The sequence below is a fragment of the Leguminivora glycinivorella genome, chromosome 6 (assembly GCF_023078275.1).
Source record: "Leguminivora glycinivorella isolate SPB_JAAS2020 chromosome 6, LegGlyc_1.1, whole genome shotgun sequence".
In the NCBI taxonomy this organism is placed as follows: Eukaryota; Metazoa; Arthropoda; class Insecta; order Lepidoptera; family Tortricidae; genus Leguminivora; species Leguminivora glycinivorella.
The window spans coordinates 5,982,114-6,001,934 of record NC_062976.1 but is presented as its reverse complement, the minus strand read 5'-3'; the positions used below and the strand labels follow the sequence as shown (position 1 = coordinate 6,001,934).

Below are 19,821 nucleotides of genomic sequence, written 5' to 3'. Positions count from 1 at the left end.
TTGACTACAACTATATGATATTATTTTTGACTTGTCCATCCTGTAGCTGCTGTCATCCGGCCGTTCACACGAGCTGCTTTCTCTACACGGCTCAGTGCTGCGACGGCTAGAACGTCTGACTGAGCTGCCGTCGACACCACCCCGGCTGGAACTGCGTCTGGCCCCGACTGCACCCGCCACGCACGACGCTACCCTCGTCGGTAGATTACTGACACAGGCCGCAGATCCTGACCGCTGCGTTGTCAATACTGAAGGTGATCTCATCATGTAACGTTTCTACCTGATTCTTGATAAACTCCAAGACGTCTTTTAGCAACATAAGAAACTCAAGAATTGGTCGAAGTGCTGGGTAACCCTGTCTTAATGTTTGAACCTCATCACAGTGTTGAACCTTGCGTTATTACTCTTTCGGTATTGTTATTATTCTTTAGGTATTGTTGATCAGATTTTTCAAACAATTTTTTTTATTGCCTTCAGGTTTCCAAGATCTCAGAGTCGATTGTCCTCACGAGGCTGTATTAGAGCTAAGAGATAGCAGCGGGGAACGTATCTGGTGTGGGGGAGAACAGGTTAGCATATCTGAGTTCAGAAGCTTGATTACTCGTACAGACAGACCTGAGACGGAAGTCAATTTATTAAGGCATATTTAGTACCCAACCCAGTGTTTTTGAATACTTCATAATTTGTTTCTTTAGGTAGCAGGCTACTTCCGGCGTAGTGACTCAAGCGCACGGCCGCAAAGTGCACGTGTCTCTGACAGGGGCGACGGTGTCTATTCCCTCACAGTCACTCCTCCCAGCCCTGGCGCCTATCTTCTAGCTGTCACGGTCAACAATAAACCTGTTAAGGTAAAGACCCTGAGCTCTTGCTACGAAAAACGAAAGTTCGTTATCTGTCTCTGTAGTCATAGGGTCTAGGGTAAACCGAATGGAGTGGCCACTCTAATAGGCGACACACCATTAAGAGGGGCGCCAAAGTGGCAAAAGAAAAAAAAAACACCCTCGTTTGTAATTTTGGTAGTAGGTAGGTAACCAAGGGCGCCATAATTCCAATTCGCTCTACCCTAACTGAGGTCTTGGGCCGGCACTCTGTAGACATCGCAAAAAGCAAAAAAAGAGGCAGATAAGACTATCGGAAGCTGTGACTTTTTGTATGTCCCTTGAATCTCAAAATTGATCCAAGTAATGTGATGATAAACAGGGTAGTCCGTTCCAATGTGCGGCGCGAGCATGCCAGCCACATTCAGGGCAGTTCCACTGCTGCTCCTTCTGCTCTTCCGGCGGGCGACGGGATGCCCACTGCGCCTGCCCTGGACACATGCCTGGCTACAGAGGTAAATAGTTTGTATCACAATGCTTTGTTGTTGGAAATTTGGACAGCCAATCATGAACCGCGGCCGAATTTTAATTCACTGCGTTGTCTCCGGAATCATCGCAACTGCGGTCCGTCCGTCTTAAAATTCATAATCTGAAAAACACACACTTTTTTTTTAAATTATGAATTTTCAGATTGATCTGATAGATGGCATCATCTGATAGATCTGATATAATTCTCACTAGGAGCATAGTACTCATTGGATATTATAAATTTTTTTTCGTATTGTGTTGTAAGTAAGCCTTAAAAAACTGGTATGCCCCCGGACTTTCCAGTGGCAAATTCTATCAGTGTTGCCAGATGTAAAACAGATTTTTCGATATTGCTTGTTGCCAAGTGGCGCCCGATTTATTTAATCTTTATTGCAAAATAACCTAACCACAAAATTAAAATTTTGAAAAAACCCCCGACCGTGACATAGTGGACCGATTTTCATGAAACATGGCTAAGAACACTCCCGACTAACTCAGCTTTCAGACAAAAAAAACTAAATTAAAATCGGTTCATCCGTTCGGGAGCTACGATACCACAGACAGACACACACACAGACAGACAAACAGACAGACAGACAGACAGACATGTCAAACTTATAACACCCCTTCGTTTTTGCGTCGGGGGTTAAAAAGAAATACATCGTACAATAGGTGAACTTAATGCCATAAGGCATTCTCTACTAGTCAAGCAGAAAGGTTGTAGGTGGTGCAAAAACGCGATTATAAAAAAATTGGACTTTTATTTCAGTTTTATCTCGGAAGAATAAGTTTAATTATGGTTTATTTCAGGCTGCGGGCACGGGCACGCGGGGCATCCGGGCGCGCGGCACTGGTCGTGCTGCGGCAGTACGGCGCGCCGCGGCCCGTGTGAGCGCGCCAGTCTCTACCAGTTCTCTGTATAAATATATCGTATTACCTATTATTATCATTTGTTTTATATCCTCCTGACTATGAACATAACTCCACACTCACGGTGAGGTGAGCGCAGAACTTTCCGGGATTCGAACCCGGGTCTACGGCTTAGCAGGCATGGTCACTTCCAGCAGGCCGGACTGGTCGTCAAGATGGCGGCAAAGCATCGGCTGATCGAGCTTATCGCTTTGCATGTGGCAAATATTTTGACACTTCTGTTTGAAAAAAGTAAAATAATTCCTTTTTCAGTACAGATGGTGTTTTTTTTACGCACTAGTGCGAGAAGTGGTTCATTATATGCCAGGTCGAAACTTTGAAGGCTCATCTGTACTGAAAAACGTCGTACGATACACGTGCAAAAAGGAAATTCGTAACTCGTGTCGATTTAAAACACTCCCTTCGGTCGTGTTTTAATTTATCGCCACTCGTTTCGAACTTCCATTTTTACGCACTTGTATCGTAATGTACTATTTTGCGAGCTGCAACATTGTCAGATGTGAACGTAAAAAAAAAATCATTGATTTATGTAGACATTTATTCAAAACAAGTATTGCTTTAAACACTTACAACATTGATTCGAAGACTTCAGGGACCTCTTCATTTTTAAAATACATTAAACAGTTGATTCCTTTTGATCCCATTTCATGGAAATTATGTAAATAATGTCTTTTTGTAACAACAAAAAATATGGATGACAGAAAAAAAAATGGGATTGACTATCCGAAAAAAAAAACATAATTTTGAGTTCTACCACTTAAAATAGGCTCATATTGCCAACAGCAAACATATTAACAGAAAAGATATGTATAAAATAATTAATGATATTTGATGAATTTCTGTATAAAAACTGCAAATTGCTTGTATTAGTACATATTAAATTATCACAGATACTTATCACGTCAACGACAAGTTTAATATCAGTTTGAAAAGAGGATCCCTAATAAATAACACTACTTAACTACACTACGATTAAAATTTAGACTAAAAATAATTTGATTATAAAATTTCTTAAAATAAAGGAAGGATAGATTTGGAAATAGGGTTCACACAGAGAGAGCAGCGTCGCGAGGCAAATTTACGCCGGTCGAGGCAAGTCGCTCTGCCGAGCCGTTTTGGCTGTTTGCCGCGTGAGGATATTGCCTCGCGATCATACTCGCTTTGTGTTGCCCCTCTAATACATTATATATTATAGAAATAGAAGTTACGCCGTGTTGTCACACTGGTCCGACGTCCGATAAAAATACGGATCTGCATTTCGACATAGTGGGAACGTGGTCTACGGCTAACTCCTGGAGTGGATATTTAAAGTCCCAGTGGGGGTACCGGGGTGTAGGAGACGGGGTTGGGCGCGCAAGCTTGACGGACTGACATCTCCCAGGCGTCCAGTAATTGGCCTACTGAGCAGCTTTTTGGTAATCTGTAAAAGATAATAAAATAAAATGGTATCTTTCATTATTCTAATATCATAATATCATATTTCGCGCGGTACGAACAGAAGAACGGAGGCACACACCACATACGGGAAGTGCTTGAAGGAACAGCCCTTACCAAGCGACTCTCGATTCACTACACGAACACGCAAATAAAGAATACATACATACAACCTCGGCGGACGGGTACCCGCGAGGTACGGAGAATGAATGGCTACTAGAGACTACTTCTCCTTACCTAGCGACTCGCGTATCCATAGCCTGCTCCAACCTCGCTAAGAAATCATGCTGTTTGGCATGTTTCCCGTGATCGGGTCGGAGCTGTGCCGGGGGCGACACGGACACGGTACGAAGGGAACACTAATGGCTACTACTGTCCATACCTAGCGACTCTCGCATCCATAGCCTGCTCCACTCTCGCTAGGAACTATTGTTTGTCATGTTTCCCGTGTTTAGGTCGGAGCCGTGCCGGAGGCGGTACGGACACATTACGGAGGGAACACAGATGGCTACTAGGGATTGTCCTTACCTAGCGACTCTAGCGTCCATAGTAGGGTGGAGCGAAAAAACACTTTTCTGGAAATAGCAAACCTAATAGTTATCAATCAATGCCCCTTAGTCTATGAAGCCTTTGTGCAAATTTTCAGCTTTTTAAATCAACATCTTCTGCCTCCGCATTAGGTTTGAAATTTTGAAAATCTCATACAAACCTGAAAATTCAACTTTTAGATAAAAAATGTTTTTCGGCAGTATTATGTTCAGTATACATTATTGATACATATTATTACAAGAAACTACCAAAAATTGCGAAAATAGCGTTGAAAATCACCAATTTTCAGTATTTTAGCGGCTATTTTGGCGAATGTACTGAAACTAGACAAACTTTGGCGATTCTTGACGCTATTTTCGCAACTTTTTGTAGTTTCTCATAATGATATGTATCAATAACATATACTAAACATAATACTGCCGAATTTTTTTTTTATCTAAAAGTTGAATTTTTAGCTTTGTATGAGATTTTCAAAATTTCAACCCTAATGCGGAGGCAGAAGATGTTGATTTAAAAAGCTGAAAATTTGCACAAAGGCTTCATAGACTAAGGGGCATTGATTGATAACTATTAGGTTTGCTATTTCCAGAAAAGTGTTTTTTCGCTCCATCCTAGTCCATAGCCTGCTCCACTCTCACTAAGAACTCATGCTTATCATGTTTCCCGTGTTTAGGTCGGAGCCGTGCCGGAGGCGGTACGGACACATTACGGAGGGAACAAGGATGGCTACTAGGGATTGTCCTTACCTAGCGACTCTAGCGTCCATAGCCTGCTCCACTCTCGCTAGAAACTCGTGTTTGTCATGTTTCCCGTGTTTGGGTCGGAGCCGTGCCGGAGGCGGTACGGGCACATTACGGAGGGAACAAGGATGGCTACTAGGGATTGTCCTTACCTAGCGACTCTAGCGTCCATAGCCTGCTCCACTCTCGCTAGAACTCGTGTTTGTCATGTTTCCCGTGTTTGGGTCGGAGCCGTGCCGGAGGCGGTACGGGCACATTACGGAGGGAACACGGATGGCTACTAGGGATTGTCCTTACCTAGCGACTCTAGCGTCCATAGCCTGCTCCACCCTCGCTAAGAACTCATGCTTATCATGTTTCCCGTGTTTGGGTCGGAGCCGTGCCGGAGGTCGGGCCGGGTACCCACGCGGTACGGAGAGCAGTACAGAAGGGACGCAGGGCAGGCGAGCGTCGTCGAGCATGGCTACTAGCGAGATGGCGCCGTTGCCGCCCGCTAGCTGCATCGTTTCTAGGGATACCTGGGAACAAAAAGTATCCATACTAATATTATAAATGGGAAAGTGTGTGTCTGTTTGTTTGTTCGTCTTTCACGGCAAAACGGAGCTACGGATTGACGCGATTTTTTAGGTGGAGATAGTTGAAGGGATGGAGAGTGACATAGGCTACATTTTGTCTCATTCTAACGCGAGCGAAGCCTCGGGCAAAAGCTAGTATTATAATAAATAACTATTCAAGTGAAATATAGGTATACCTTTTGTGAATATCCAGTTAAAATTTTAATTTTAGTGCATTATAAACAAAATACTGATGTAATCGGTCGGGACGTGAAAACATACTTATATTTCAAGGAATGCATATGTCATTCACAATGACTTGTAGTCTTAAACTAGAACTTTCCTTTGCTAATCCGCGAATAGATAACGTGCAAGTCAATCAGTGCTAACCTGTTATAATTACTTGCGTATTTTTTACATGCAATTAATTTTCCCACCCTCCCACCGCAAAAATAAAAATAAATAAGCAAATAAATATAACAACCCACCACCAAAAATACAAAACTCGACACGTGTTTCGCCTCTCTACGAGGCATCCTCAGGAGCTGATGTTGACGGTCCGAAGTTCCGCAACTGACTGATCGTCCCCAGAATGGTCGGCCATATTTATACTTTGTCCACCCCCTACCAAGCAAGTTAGATGGAAAAATTCGTAATAACGGCGATGACGCAACATTCAACTGCTCATTAAGGATTAACCCCTATTGTTGTACCTAATTATCTCCAACTGTTCCAGAACCCCCAAACGCAGCCCTTTCTCACATACATGTAAAACGTCAAAAGAATGATTCTCTGATACAGTATGGTCACTCTCTATCAAATGCTTTGCAAAATTGGATCTCTCTGGATGGTTGTGCCTGTATGATGCCATATGCTCCTTATACCTAGTAGTGAAATTGCGGCCCGTTTGGCCCACGTACACTTTGTTACAAACATCACAGCTCAACTTATAAACCCCAGATTTTTTCCCTTTCTCGATTCTATCTTTGCCGTTACAAAGCTTGGAGTGCAAAGTGTTATTTGTCCTAAAGGCCACAGGAATGCCGTTCGACTTCAAAATCTTATAAATGTCCTCTGACACTTTGCCAACATAAGTAATGCTCGCTTGACACCTCTTAACCGGTTCAGAAGGACGTGCCGCATACAACATATTGTTAACCATAACCATTCGCTTCTTTCTGATAATGCCATCAACGATTGATTTATCATAACCGTTCGAAACTGCCAAGTGGTAAATATTGTCCAATTCGGCTCGATAGTGTTCTTCAGAAAGAGGCACAGACAACATCCTATGCACATAACAGTGAAAAGCGGCCAACCTATGCTGCCAAGGGTGTGTAGAAGAAGCTGGTATAACTGTATCAGTATGTGTAGGCTTGCGGTAAATTTGAAATTGATGGCTATTATTAACTCTAGTAATGGTCAAATCTAGAAAATTCAATGACTTGTCTTGCTCTAGTTCCTTCTTAAACTTGATCTTTGGATGTTTACTATTAAGCCCAGTAACAAATTCATCCAGCAGGTCCATACTCCCCGTCCAACAAATAATCAAATCATCTACGTATCTGAAGTAATACAATATATTATCATTCCCTGCAATATTCTGGTTCTCAAAGTGGTCCATAAAGATATCCGCCATTAAAGGACTCAGTGGAGAACCCATGGCTAAACCATCACTTTGCAAATAATACTGTCCCCCGAATCTAAAATAATTATGTTTCATACATATAGCAGTTAGATCTATCAACTCATCTACCTCCCCTGGATGTAAACGTTGCTTTTCAAAAAGGTCCCTTAGAATATCCAAAGTCTCCCCATACGGCACAGGGTGGTGGATTTAGTTCTGATGGTTTGGCACTGAGAACTATTCAACAGAAAGTGCGAGAAAATGATTTGGTAGTTTCGAAAGCAGACAAAGGAAATTGCATTGTTATTATGGAGAAAGGAAGTTATAATCAGAAAGTTCTTGATCTGATTCAAGGTGATGGCTTTTCGAGTTTGCAGAGAGACCCAACTCCAGGATTCCAGAAAGATCTGAGACAGGCAATTAAGAACTCTATGTTTGTTTTTGAAACTGAACATCAGAAGAGCATGGTTGTGCCAATGAATCCACGAGCTCCTATTCTTTATGGGCTACCTAAGATTCATAAGGATAACATTCCAGTTCGTCCAGTGGTCTCATATTTGGGTGCACCAACTTATAATCTAGCTAAGAGGTTGAATCACATTATTAGAGAAAAGTCTCAGTTCCGGCCGAAGTTTTGTTTGAGGAATAGTTTGCAGTTAATAGAAAAGATCAAAGATATTATTATTCCAGATAATGCTGTCTTGCTTTCGTTGGATGTAGATAGTTTGTTTACGAATGTGCCGTATGGGGAGACTTTGGATATTCTAAGGGACCTTTTTGAAAAGCAACGTTTACATCCAGGGGAGGTAGATGAGTTGATAGATCTAACTGCTATATGTATGAAACATAATTATTTTAGATTCGGGGGACAGTATTATTTGCAAAGTGATGGTTTAGCCATGGGTTCTCCACTGAGTCCTTTAATGGCGGATATCTTTATGGACCACTTTGAGAACCAGCATATTGCAGGGAATGATAATATATTGTATTACTTCAGATACGTAGATGATTTGATTATTTGTTGGACGGGGAGTATGGACCTGCTGGATGAATTTGTTACTGGGCTTAATAGTAAACATCCAAAGATCAAGTTTAAGAAGGAACTAGAGCAAGACAAGTCATTGAATTTTCTAGATTTGACCATTACTAGAGTTAATAATAGCCATCAATTTCAAATTTACCGCAAGCCTACACATACTGATACAGTTATACCAGCTTCTTCTACACACCCTTGGCAGCATAGGTTGGCCGCTTTTCACTGTTATGTGCATAGGATGTTGTCTGTGCCTCTTTCTGAAGAACACTATCGAGCCGAATTGGACAATATTTACCACTTGGCAGTTTCGAACGGTTATGATAAATCAATCGTTGATGGCATTATCAGAAAGAAGCGAATGGTTATGGTTAACAATATGTTGTATGCGGCACGTCCTTCTGAACCGGTTAAGAGGTGTCAAGCGAGCATTACTTATGTTGGCAAAGTGTCAGAGGACATTTATAAGATTTTGAAGTCGAACGGCATTCCTGTGGCCTTTAGGACAAATAACACTTTGCACTCCAAGCTTTGTAACGGCAAAGATAGAATCGAGAAAGGGAAAAAATCTGGGGTTTATAAGTTGAGCTGTGATGTTTGTAACAAAGTGTACGTGGGCCAAACGGGCCGCAATTTCACTACTAGGTATAAGGAGCATATGGCATCATACAGGCACAACCATCCAGAGAGATCCAATTTTGCAAAGCATTTGATAGAGAGTGACCATACTGTATCAGAGAATCATTCTTTTGACGTTTTACATGTATGTGAGAAAGGGCTGCGTTTGGGGGTTCTGGAACAGTTGGAGATAATTAGGTACAACAATAGGGGGTTAATCCTTAATGAGCAGTTGAATGTTGCGTCATCGCCGTTATTACGAATTTTTCCATCTAACTTGCTTGGTAGGGGGGGTGGACAAAGTATAAATATGGCCGACCATTCTGGGGACGATCAGTCAGTTGCGGAACTTCGGACCGTCAACATCAGCTCCTGAGGATGCCTCGTAGAGAGGCGAAACACGTGTCGAGTTTTGTATTTTTGGTGGTGGGTTGTTATATTTATTTGCGTATTTATTTTTATTTTTGCGGTGGGAGGGTGGGAAAATTAATTGCATGTAAAAAATACGCAAGTAATTATAACAGGTTAGCACTGATTGACTTGCACGTTATCTATTCGCGGATTAGCAAAGGAAAGTTCTAGTTTAAGATTAACATGGATTTCCGCAAAGTAACGCCTGATTCCATCGATTAATGACTTGTAGATAATTTGTCAAATCACCCAAATGAAGCTGCTGTGGCTATGAACCAAAGAACGAGTTTTTGTAACTTAAACAAAATAGACGAATGTATGTATCAATCAAATCAAGTCTTAAATAGACCATCTTATGAAATGACAATATATTTTCAATTGTAACCTCACCTACAAGACGGTATTTTAAAATATATATCAGTGATCTTCAATATACGTACTTTAAACCTTGAGTCGAGTCTGGCGATTTCCCCTTGCAGTACGTCCGGTATTTCCATGGCGGGCTCTTCTATTTTTGGCACTTTCAATGGAGGTGGTAGGTTTCTGTAAATCAACAATTAAATTAAAAGATTAAGCAAATAAACGATTTTTCACCACACCAACTGGTAAAGGCTTACTTTGCTATTCGAAAACAGATAGCAAAATTGCATTTTATCCACAAGAGTGCAAAGTAATTTCATACAAATTTTAACTTGATGTCTTGAGCTGGCTGGTATAATTTATGTGTAAATGATGATTTTGAATCATAAATATTGATTAGATTAATAGATTTGATTTAGTTTGATGTTTTATAGTCAGTATTTTGTACGTGTTGGTGTGGTGAAAATTTTTGTGTTTCAATCGGTGGCAAAGTTTGTTTAACCTTCGTGCCTTGAAACCCTCGCAACGCTTAAGATTCCACTTTTTGAACCACTCGCTACGCTCGCGGTTCAAAATTGGAATCTTTCGCTTGCTCGGGTATCAATATTGGCACGTGCGGTTAAACAACTACTTTGCCCCCTTGTAAAACAAATAACTATTATTTGAGGAAAAAACAGTTAAGGCCCTAAAGGATCCGAATAGGTTATGATCAGCAGTTCTCAAAAATGTTGTACATAGCCACGTCAGCAAATTTTAATTGATCCTATTTTGTTACCAACACTTAGTGATATAAGTCGACTTTCGTAAGATGTATACAGGATAATTGTTATAATTAAGAAAATATAGATACTAGAGAACCTTAATGACCAAATAAAAGTTACTAAAATCTCAATTCATGAAATAAATCTTGGTAACAAAAAAAGGAATAAAAAAAAACAACAAAAACTTTTTCCTTAATTTTTGTACAAACTTTTCGAGAACTGCTGTGATATTAGTTTTTACTTTAACACTTCTCACATGCGTCTCATAGTCTACGGTGAATTCTTACCATCATGTGGGCCATACTCTTTTTGGCCACCGATTTAGTATAGAAAAAAATATTTACTTGATCTCAGGTCCATTGAGAGCATCCAACGTAGACCCGAAGGTCCTTTTGAGAGTGTGGTTGGCGAGCGGAGACGACAGGCAGTTGTTTACCACCTCCAGTAAGGGGTTGAAGATTTGCTCCTGAAAAAAAAATACAGTAAATATGACTTTCTTCAAATTCAAGTTTATAAACAACAAGTGCAGTCAACTTTGGGATCGGGCAGTCAAGAGGGCCTATCTGGGTTGTTCAACTGGACGCCGTCCTGCTGTCCATCCTAAATATCGTTCGGCAGTTAGAGTGGAGGCAGATCTCCGTGAACTCGGCGTTAACGAGGGCTGGCGAGAGGTCGCTCTGGACCCAGTAAAGTGGCGTGCTCTTGTGTTGGAGGCCAAGACTCACTTTGGGTCGTCGCGCCAACAAAGTAAGTAATATTTCTTATATTAAAGGAAAAAATTGGAAAAATTTAAATGGTTCGCGATGTCCGGCGCGGCTTCCGTAGCTCAATTGGTTAAGAGCAATGTACGGATTGTAGAGGATGCGTGTTCAAGTTCCGCCGGAAGCGTAAATTTTTCCCTTTTTTACTTTTATATAAAAATGTTTAGAATCGTTAGCAGACGTTACTGCTTGTTAAAAATAAATTTAAAGTAAGTAATGTTAGGTATATTATAGTAAGAGGACTTTACCTTCCCCGAGGCAGGCACACCCAGTCCATCTCCTCGTTTGAAGTCCAGCTTCTCCAACACCACTTCGCACTTGATGAGGGTTTCTAGCGGCATCCGCTTGTTCGGGTTGGACAGGATGTCAAGGAGGTTCTTCATCTTTGTCAGCTTCTCCACATCTGCAGATTTCAAATAAGATCAAAATTTGCTGTTTCATACATTTGCATGATGCATTTCTATGGAACAGTCTTTTTTTTCGCGTTTTCAGCATTGATCCCATACTTTAAGTTGTCCATTATGACCTCAAAAGTCACTATGCAAGGTAATGGCTGGTCTTTTAGACATCTTAAGAAATAAAATAAAAAATACTTTATTTTCTAAAAAACCCTTCAAACAGCATCAGAAGAAATTGAGCAGCTAACAATTTTCGGACCTAGCTTGGTGTTCATATTTCTCAAGTAGTTGGTTTTATAAATTTATTAAATTTAGATTTTATTTATGTTTTGTACTCCGAAACAGGTCCCTTACTTCGTGAGATAATGTTCAAATAATTACACACTGTGTACATTTAACTGCACAGTTAGATTAGTTAACTTGTTCCCTTGCTAAGTGATCACATATTATGTATATGTTTGTAGCAATTGTAGAAATACAACCTCAGGGTCAAATGGAATGTAAATGAAGTTTTAGATTTAACTTACTTTCTCCCTCACTGACCATCCTGTGTACCATCCTACGCAGCGGTTCGATGTACTTGCTGAGCTGACGAACTTTATCACGATATGCAGCATCTTCGTTGCTAGGCGACGCGACGGACGCTCCGACGGGCGTATTGAGAGATGAGGATGGGGATGCTACCATGCCCATGCTTACTCTGAAACAAGCAGTTTAAAAAAAAATAAAAAAAAATTAGTTATTAGTTTTATAATGTTACACATTATTTTGACAACCGGTCTGGCCTAGCCTAGCGCGTAGTGACCCTGCCTGCTACGCCGCGGTCCCGGGTTCGAATCCCGGTAAGGGCATTTATTTTTCATTTTCATTTTTCATTTTGTGTGATGACTTGATGAGCACAGATATTTGTTCCTGAGTCATGGATGTTTTCTATGTACATAAGTATTTGTATATTATATATCGTCACTACTTTGAAAAAATTTCGTATCTCACGCTGCTCCTCAAAGTTAAAACGCAGTAAGTCTATATGCATTCCATACATACTTACTACAATTTTCTTTTCATTGACAGACGAAGATACAAGTTTTTTTTTAAAGTAGTGTCGATATATCGTTGTCTGAGTACCTGCAACACAAGCCTTCTTGAGCTTACCGTGGGATTCTGTCAATCTGTGTAAGAATGTCCTATAATATTTATTTATTTACCTTAACAATATAAAAGCAAGAATATTAAAAATCGAATCCACCGATTAAAGTTCTCACTTTTCAGCAATGAACAGAAAAATCGAAATATCAAAAAATATTATAACTTTTGATCGAGATAAAGCTCACATTCCTAAAAGTTACCAATCCGCTGGATTTTCAGTTATTCGGCGCTGTTACTGAAAACACATGTATTTTGCAATAAGATGTCAACTTAAAAATTTGACGATTGAAGTTGACATTTTATAGCAACATTGATGTGGGATAACACCTTATTGCGTATCAGCATCCTACCACACCTCGGACACTGGCGATCAAATATATGAAAGAGGCGAGTTCCTAGCACACAGTCTAAGCTCGTGTAGGTGAACGCGTACTATGCTTGTGTGAGTGAAATATGACAGGTCGACTGTTCGCGTTTTTGACAGGCGGTAACTGTGAGGTAACCGAGAGGGGGTGGGCGGCACTTTCAGCGGGGAGCGGGAGTGGCCGTACTGTACGGTAGTAGTCTTTATTATACTGTGATCCTACTATGGAACTGATATCGTCCGGCGAACCGATAATCCGGCCTCTTTAGAAGTCATTCACTCTGTTAGAAATTAGGTACATACATCAAATCACAGACGGCTTAGCGGTATGATGTCGGACTTACGATCCGATGGTCGGGAGTTCTATTCTCGGCGGGGCATCAACTTTTTACGTGGTCGACTGCATATAGTGACCCTGCCGCACGGCGAGGCGAGACGGTAGTCCTAAACTGGTTAGTCCGTTATTGCCCCTGGTTTTCCCGGACCGGGTGGCATGCGTAAATGCATTTCCCCAACGTAAAATAAAAGTATACAAGTAAATTCTTACCTTTGTTGAGGCGCATGGTGCTGCATATGCGAAGATGGCGAGCCTGCTCCGACGCCGCCGCACGCGCCGAGTCCGCTGAGCCCTATCGGAGAAGGTAGAGCTCCACTCCTGTCAATAATATGTCTCGCCCGCACTCTCAAGGATTGTTACCGCATTGAGGCGCATGCTTATTGGGGTCAGTAGTGCAATATATCTCGCTCACACTCAGTGAGAAAGGAAACCGAACATTCGAGAAGGATTCTTACCGTTGTTGAGGCGCGTGGTGTTGCATATGCGAAGATGGCGAGCCTGCTCCGACGCCGCCGCACGCGCCGAGTCCGCTCAGCCCTATCGGAGAAGGTAGAGCTCCACCCATTACTCCTGTTAATGAACAAAACTGTTTATGTGACTGTGTTTTGTGTTTTTTTTTTTTTTTTTTTTTCCTCACTTAATGGTCTCACCGGAAGACCAGCGCTGGAAGTCGCCAGCAATATGCTGAGGTGAAGCCATTTCGTGGCACTTTATTACTATTTTATGTCAGTGTAAAATTGTTTATTATCTGTGTGCTTTCGAATAAAAATATTCTATTCTATTCTATTCTATTCTAAATTGTGCACAGTTTCCAATCATCATCATCATTACTTAGAACAAATCAAATTATTCTCATTTGAAAATATTTTAATTTGTAACACAATTACAATTATTATTATTATTAATTAATGTCTTTCCCATCACGGAACAATGGTGTTCCGGACCTTTGGGAGGCGTGCGCGGGGCCGAAGCCAACGCGTAGAGGCCCTTTCGACACTTTAATGAAATGTAAGGGGTACACCGAGCGGATGTTGCCCTTGCCCGTATCATGGGACACACGCAGAGGCAACACCCGCCAGGGTGTAAGGACTATTTGAGAGTTAATGGAATCTAAAATGAACTGGTCTATTTTGATGAAAGTGATGGACTAAATACTGGGCTATGGATAAAAAACCGGACGCCTGCCTAATAAAACGGTATCCAATTTTATTTCCGGCAGACGGTGACTCGTCCCCACAAGATGGGCCCCCACAAAAAGCGACATCCAAGATGGCTCAAGGGCAACACCGGTGTGAGAACTCAAGGGTGTCGAGAGGTGTACACCGCTTTCTGCCCAGTGGCCGTTAAGCCACTGTACCAACTCGCGTCTTATGCAAATTTTCACTTCCACCCCTGGGGCATGTAGCCCTAACGACCCCACTCTGGACGGCCAGCCAAGGCAAGCCAGAGGTAGAGAGATTAAGGGAATTACAATACAAGTGTGTGTTTATGAAACGAGCGAAGTGAGTGCCAGTATTCAAGATTCTAATGGCCAAAATCGAAAACCATGTCTAAAAACTGACTTTAGCAAGGAGCTTAAGTACCAGGCCCTCATGAGTAACCAGAAGATATCTTTAACCATCATCCTTCCCGGCATTTGCTACGGCTCATGGGAGCCTGGAGTCTGCTTTGATAACTAATCTCAAGGTGTGGAATAGACACTAGTTTTACGAAAGCATGCCATCTGATCTTCCAACTGGAAGGGTAACTATAACTAGGCCATATTGGAATTAGTACGATTTCCTCACGATGCCTTCCTTCACCGAAAAGCGAGTGGCAAATATCAAATGACATTTCGCACAATGGAGAAAAAATCCGTTCGAAAATTTAAGTCACAAAGGAGCTCGTTAGTACTAGGGCCTCATGAGTCACAAGAAGGTATTGTCGACCAGCCAGTCTAATCCTTAGGACACAGGGCTAGGTTGTGGCATATTAGGGCTGGGAAACGAAGGGATGGGACTTTGGCACAAGAAAACCCTGGAAGCTGTCGGTAGCTCACCATTCCTACATATATCATGTTGGTTATCTCATACCAGGCTCTCATGAGACACAGGAAGGGTTTGTCGACCAGCCAGCCTAGAGCTATATTAGTTACTAACCTTGCATGGAGACGGGGCTAGGTTGAGGCATATTGGGGCTGGGGGCAGAAGGGCTTGGGCTTTGGCGCAGGAACTGCCCTGGAGGCTGGCGGTAGCCCACCATGCCGACATCTTGCTTAGGCCGCATGTGCATCATGTGGCTGTTCACCATTGGGTTGTTGCCCATGCCGCCTACTGAAACAATAAGTTCGACAGTTGAAATAAAGCTAAAGAAACTGAGTATATCGCAAGTATTGAAAATCCTGATGTTTCGGACTCTTTACAACGTTTAATGGTTGGCAGGCGACTGAGAAAAATTTATACAAACACTTATAAAAGGTTCGAAACATTAGTATGAGAAATGACTGAAGACAATTTTTTTCATCAATTATTCCGTTTTTGGTACAAGGTTTCACTGGTTTCATCGTTGACTAGAGGAATGACGCAGTTCAGATATTTATCCCTGTTTTATCAAAAAGGTCCTGTCACCGATCAGCTTGATGGTAACACAATATTGCATTGTTGATTAGTCAGGACTCCGGGCTCGGACAGCTGTTCAAAATAGTTCTGCACGAGAGAACATATTTATTGCCGTGAATCGTGAATGATTTACTTTTATTTTTAATCCTTATTCAAAAGAAAATTCGAAAACCAAGAAATATGTGCAGAACTATTTTGAACAGTTGACAGAGGGCCGCCATCTTGCCGATCAAATTTGCTCGGGCGAGGCAAACGTGCGCGCATGAGCACCGACGTTTTCACCCGGCTATTAGCAAATTTTCAGCTTCATTAAAAACAAAAGAAACTAGCCAAAATAGCCCCACTTACCCATCTGGCCTTGCATCTGGCCCTGCACCTGTCCCTGCATGCCGGGCTGGCACTGCATGCCGGCGCCCAGGCCCTGCATGCCGGCGCCCATGGGCATGTTGGCCATCATCTGGCCCTGCATGCCGGGCCCCAGCTGGCCCTGCAGCTGGCCGCCATGGGGTTCATGCTCGACATGCCCATACCGCCCATTGGTGGCTGGTTTGGCACCTGGAATTAATATTTACTTTCAGCATGTTCACTTTTTAGTGAGGATAATTACAAGTTGAAATATTTATCAAAATCAATAATCTTGCGATTGGACATCTTTTTGTTTCTTTCTAACGCGAGCGAAGCCGCGGGCAAAAGCTAGTCAATAATAAATAGTCACCCTGCTATCAGCAATTCCGATAAATTCCTAAAAACGTCAATTTAGCACAGGATAGCGCCAAGCCAAAACTTTCACAAAGGCTTTCATCTGTCCTTCATATCTCGGAGCATCTTATGCCAAAAAAAAACCGGCCAAGAGCGTGTCGGGCCACGCTCAGTGTAGGGTTCCGTAGTTTTCCGTATTTTTCTCAAAAACTACTGAACCTATCATGTTCAAAACAATTTTCCTAGAAAGTCTGTATAAAGTTCTACTTTTGTGATTTTTTTCATATTTTTTAAACGTATGGTTCAAAAGTTAGAGGGGGGGGACGCACTTTTTTTTCCTTTAGGAGCGATTATTTCCGAAAATATTAATATTTTCAAAAAACGATCTTAGTAAACCCTTATTCATTTTTAAATACCTATCCAACAATATATCACACGTTGAGGTTGGAATGAAAAAAAATATCAGCCCCCACTTTACATGTAGGGGGGGTACCCTAATAAAACATTTTTTTCAATTTTTTATTTTTGCACTTTGTTGGCGTGATTCATATACATATTGTTACTAAATTTCAGCTTTCTAGTGCTAACGGTTACTGAGATTATCCGCGGACGGACGGACGGACGGACGGACGGACGGACGGACAGACAGACATGGCGAAACTATAAGGGTTCCTAGTTGACTACGGAACCCTAAAAAACACAAGAGAGAATGTTACACATACCATAGTGCCCTGTAGCTTCCCTGCAGCATATTGAGCTGCGACCGCTGGTTGAGTCTGAAGAAGATTTAGTAGCTGTCTGTGGTTGACCTTGAGACACTAGTCTGCTGACCCATCTGTCCTCCATACCTGGGAGCATCTGATGATACCAGCAGGATCGACACAAGAGAGAATGTAACACATACCATGCCCATAGCGCCCTGTAGCTTTCCTTGCAGCATATTGAGCTGCGGCCGCTGGTTGAGCGTCTGCAGCAGATTGGTGGCTGTCTGTGGTTGGCCTTGGGACACGATAGTCTGCTGACCCATCTGTCCTTGCATCATGCCGGGATTGGGGCCCATTACACCTTGCTGTTGCATTTGTCCTGATGAAAAAGTAGAAATTGTTATATAGCAATGTAGAGTGATTGATAAAATTACATTTTTAAAACCATGTGGGTCCACTTGTGCTTTTATTTCCAGCTTAAAGTAAAACAAATAACATAAAACTGCCTCGTTTGCTGCTTATATCATTAAAAAAAACAGAGACTTCCCTTAAACATCACATTTTTTGTGGATCAAATTAGCAAAATAAGTGAATATTCTTAAGCTTATTATGCTTATCCTAATCAAAATAGCCTGGCCACATTGTATTGCCGTTAATTTTGCTTAACTAGATGAAACATTTTGAAACACTAATTGTTTGAAATTCCAATATTCTTATTGGCTAAAACTGCTGACAATAGGCGAGACGATTAAAAAAAAACTAATTAGTCCGTCAGTTCGATTATCAAAGAATTTTAGACACGTATTTTTTCTTATTTTTCGTAAATGAAAAATGAAGACGGTACAGTGCATTGAAGTTTCGCGTGACATCACGCCTAGGTAAAATTTTTGCTTAGAAGTGACGTCACAAGGGACTCTGGAACTTTGATGCTCTATATCTTTGTATTTTTTCATTAATTAGAAAAAGCGAAAAATATGTGTTCAGAATTTTTGGGCGATCTCTAACTGACGGAATAAACAGAATGCCATTTCTTTTATGTAGTCGTCATCCCTATGCAGTCAGACATTAATGAAAAAACTTCTAATTATTGTACAGATGCATGGCTTACCTTGAGGCCCAATATTCATCATCTGATTCCTTGTCCCTTGAGATGCCAGGTTCTGTAAAGCATTGATAGGGTCTGGGGCCAAGCCTGGCTGACTTGGTCCTTGCTGGTTGGGCTGTTGGTTCTGCTGGGGGTTGGGTCCGGCTTGGTTTTGGTTGGGACCCTGCATGGCTTGGCCTTGGTTCTGTTTTGGTTGAGCAGCTGAAAATAGATCATTGTTGTAAATAAATATTGAACATTTTTACATGAAGTACAGTAAGCTCATACAGGTTTTTGTTGTCCAGATTATGATAGAAATATCTTGAATTCATAATTATTATTTGTTCCCATAGTGTAGTGTTTTTGTGTGCCAGTTACTTGCCTGAAAACTCCTTTATCAGTGTAAAGCAAGAATTTACTAATGGGGTTGTGATGTAAAAAAAAAAATGGGTGGCAAAGTCATGAGAAAGATTGAAAAAAATACTACCATAGTGCATAAATATTAAGAAAAAAACACAGTTCATCACCAAGTTTTCATCAACGAAAGATTTCATCAACTTACACATCTCCCGGACATGCAGTATGAGCTTGGCCACCATGTTCATGTATTCCTCCCGCGTCTTCGCCTTGTTGAACACATGGTTCTCCATCTCACTGCTGTTTCTGGCCACCTGCATGCCTGAACGCTGGATCACTTCTTCACTGAAGATATAATTACAATTTAATGTTTATGTAGACAATAGACAGTGCATAAATAGGTTTAGGGACAAAATCCAGGGCATACCCTTTTGGCTCTGGTGTTTGGTCTCTTTGTGTAGGGTTTTAATAGTTTAAAAACATATCTATCTTAAAACTTACATCTTCGATACGACGCCTTGTCTAAAGGTTGGGGTCCTCCAGTTTTCCTCCGATCCCATTGAGCTAAACATCTTTAAGTTATCCATGGTATTAATCTCTGCAGGTTTCTGCAGAAAGTTTTGTTAGAATGACTCAGATTTTATTATTATTTTGATGAAATTTTCCGTAGTACCAATCTCAATGAACTGCCATGACATATACTAAACTTTTTTTTAATTAAGCACAGACTAAATATAAAATAAGTCGTGTAAGAGAAATGCTCGATTCGTCCATATTTCGTCGAATCGAAAACGGTTTACGTAAGGTTTTATTTTTGACAGCCTACTGTAGAAAGAAGGGTTAAATTTTGCAAGATTAGTATGTATTGAGAGATATAGAATTCAATGGACAATCAATCGACACTTCAATGAAGATCAGTAAATATCACGTAAATATTTTAATTTTACGTTAACTGTACAATCGTAATAAATAAAGGACGTCACTATTTCATTTGACATTCGATACGTCACT

The 19,821-nt window shown here is 41.3% G+C and overlaps 2 protein-coding genes across 2 annotated transcripts in view; one reads left to right on the top strand and one right to left on the bottom strand.

Annotated features, from left to right (window-relative positions):
* The window catches only part of LOC125226962 (tripartite motif-containing protein 45), a 30,597-nt gene extending 28,305 nt beyond the window's left edge, over positions 1 to 2,292 (top strand). Inside the window, exons 7-11 of the mRNA XM_048131149.1 lie at positions 47 to 254; positions 478 to 569; positions 696 to 848; positions 1,201 to 1,333; positions 2,157 to 2,292. Coding sequence (XP_047987106.1) covers positions 47 to 254; positions 478 to 569; positions 696 to 848; positions 1,201 to 1,333; positions 2,157 to 2,269 — 699 coding nt within the window. The 3' untranslated portion in view covers positions 2,270 to 2,292. The remainder of the gene's footprint in view (positions 1 to 46; positions 255 to 477; positions 570 to 695; positions 849 to 1,200; positions 1,334 to 2,156) is intronic.
* A 510-nt stretch (positions 2,293 to 2,802) lies between these two features.
* LOC125226961 (mediator of RNA polymerase II transcription subunit 15) lies at positions 2,803 to 19,500 on the bottom strand. The gene is made up of 14 exons (XM_048131148.1): positions 19,312 to 19,500; positions 19,016 to 19,155; positions 18,478 to 18,675; positions 17,570 to 17,748; positions 17,388 to 17,523; positions 16,315 to 16,521; positions 15,508 to 15,681; positions 13,825 to 13,939; positions 12,050 to 12,222; positions 11,373 to 11,527; positions 10,708 to 10,829; positions 9,683 to 9,785; positions 5,297 to 5,517; positions 2,803 to 3,696 (listed from the first exon to the last, which is right to left on the bottom strand). The coding sequence occupies exons 1-14, from the start codon at positions 19,395 to 19,397 to the stop codon at positions 3,582 to 3,584; spliced, it is 2,124 nt and encodes a 707-aa protein (XP_047987105.1). The 5' UTR covers positions 19,398 to 19,500; the 3' UTR covers positions 2,803 to 3,581.
* Positions 19,501 to 19,821: the final 321 nt, after the last annotated feature.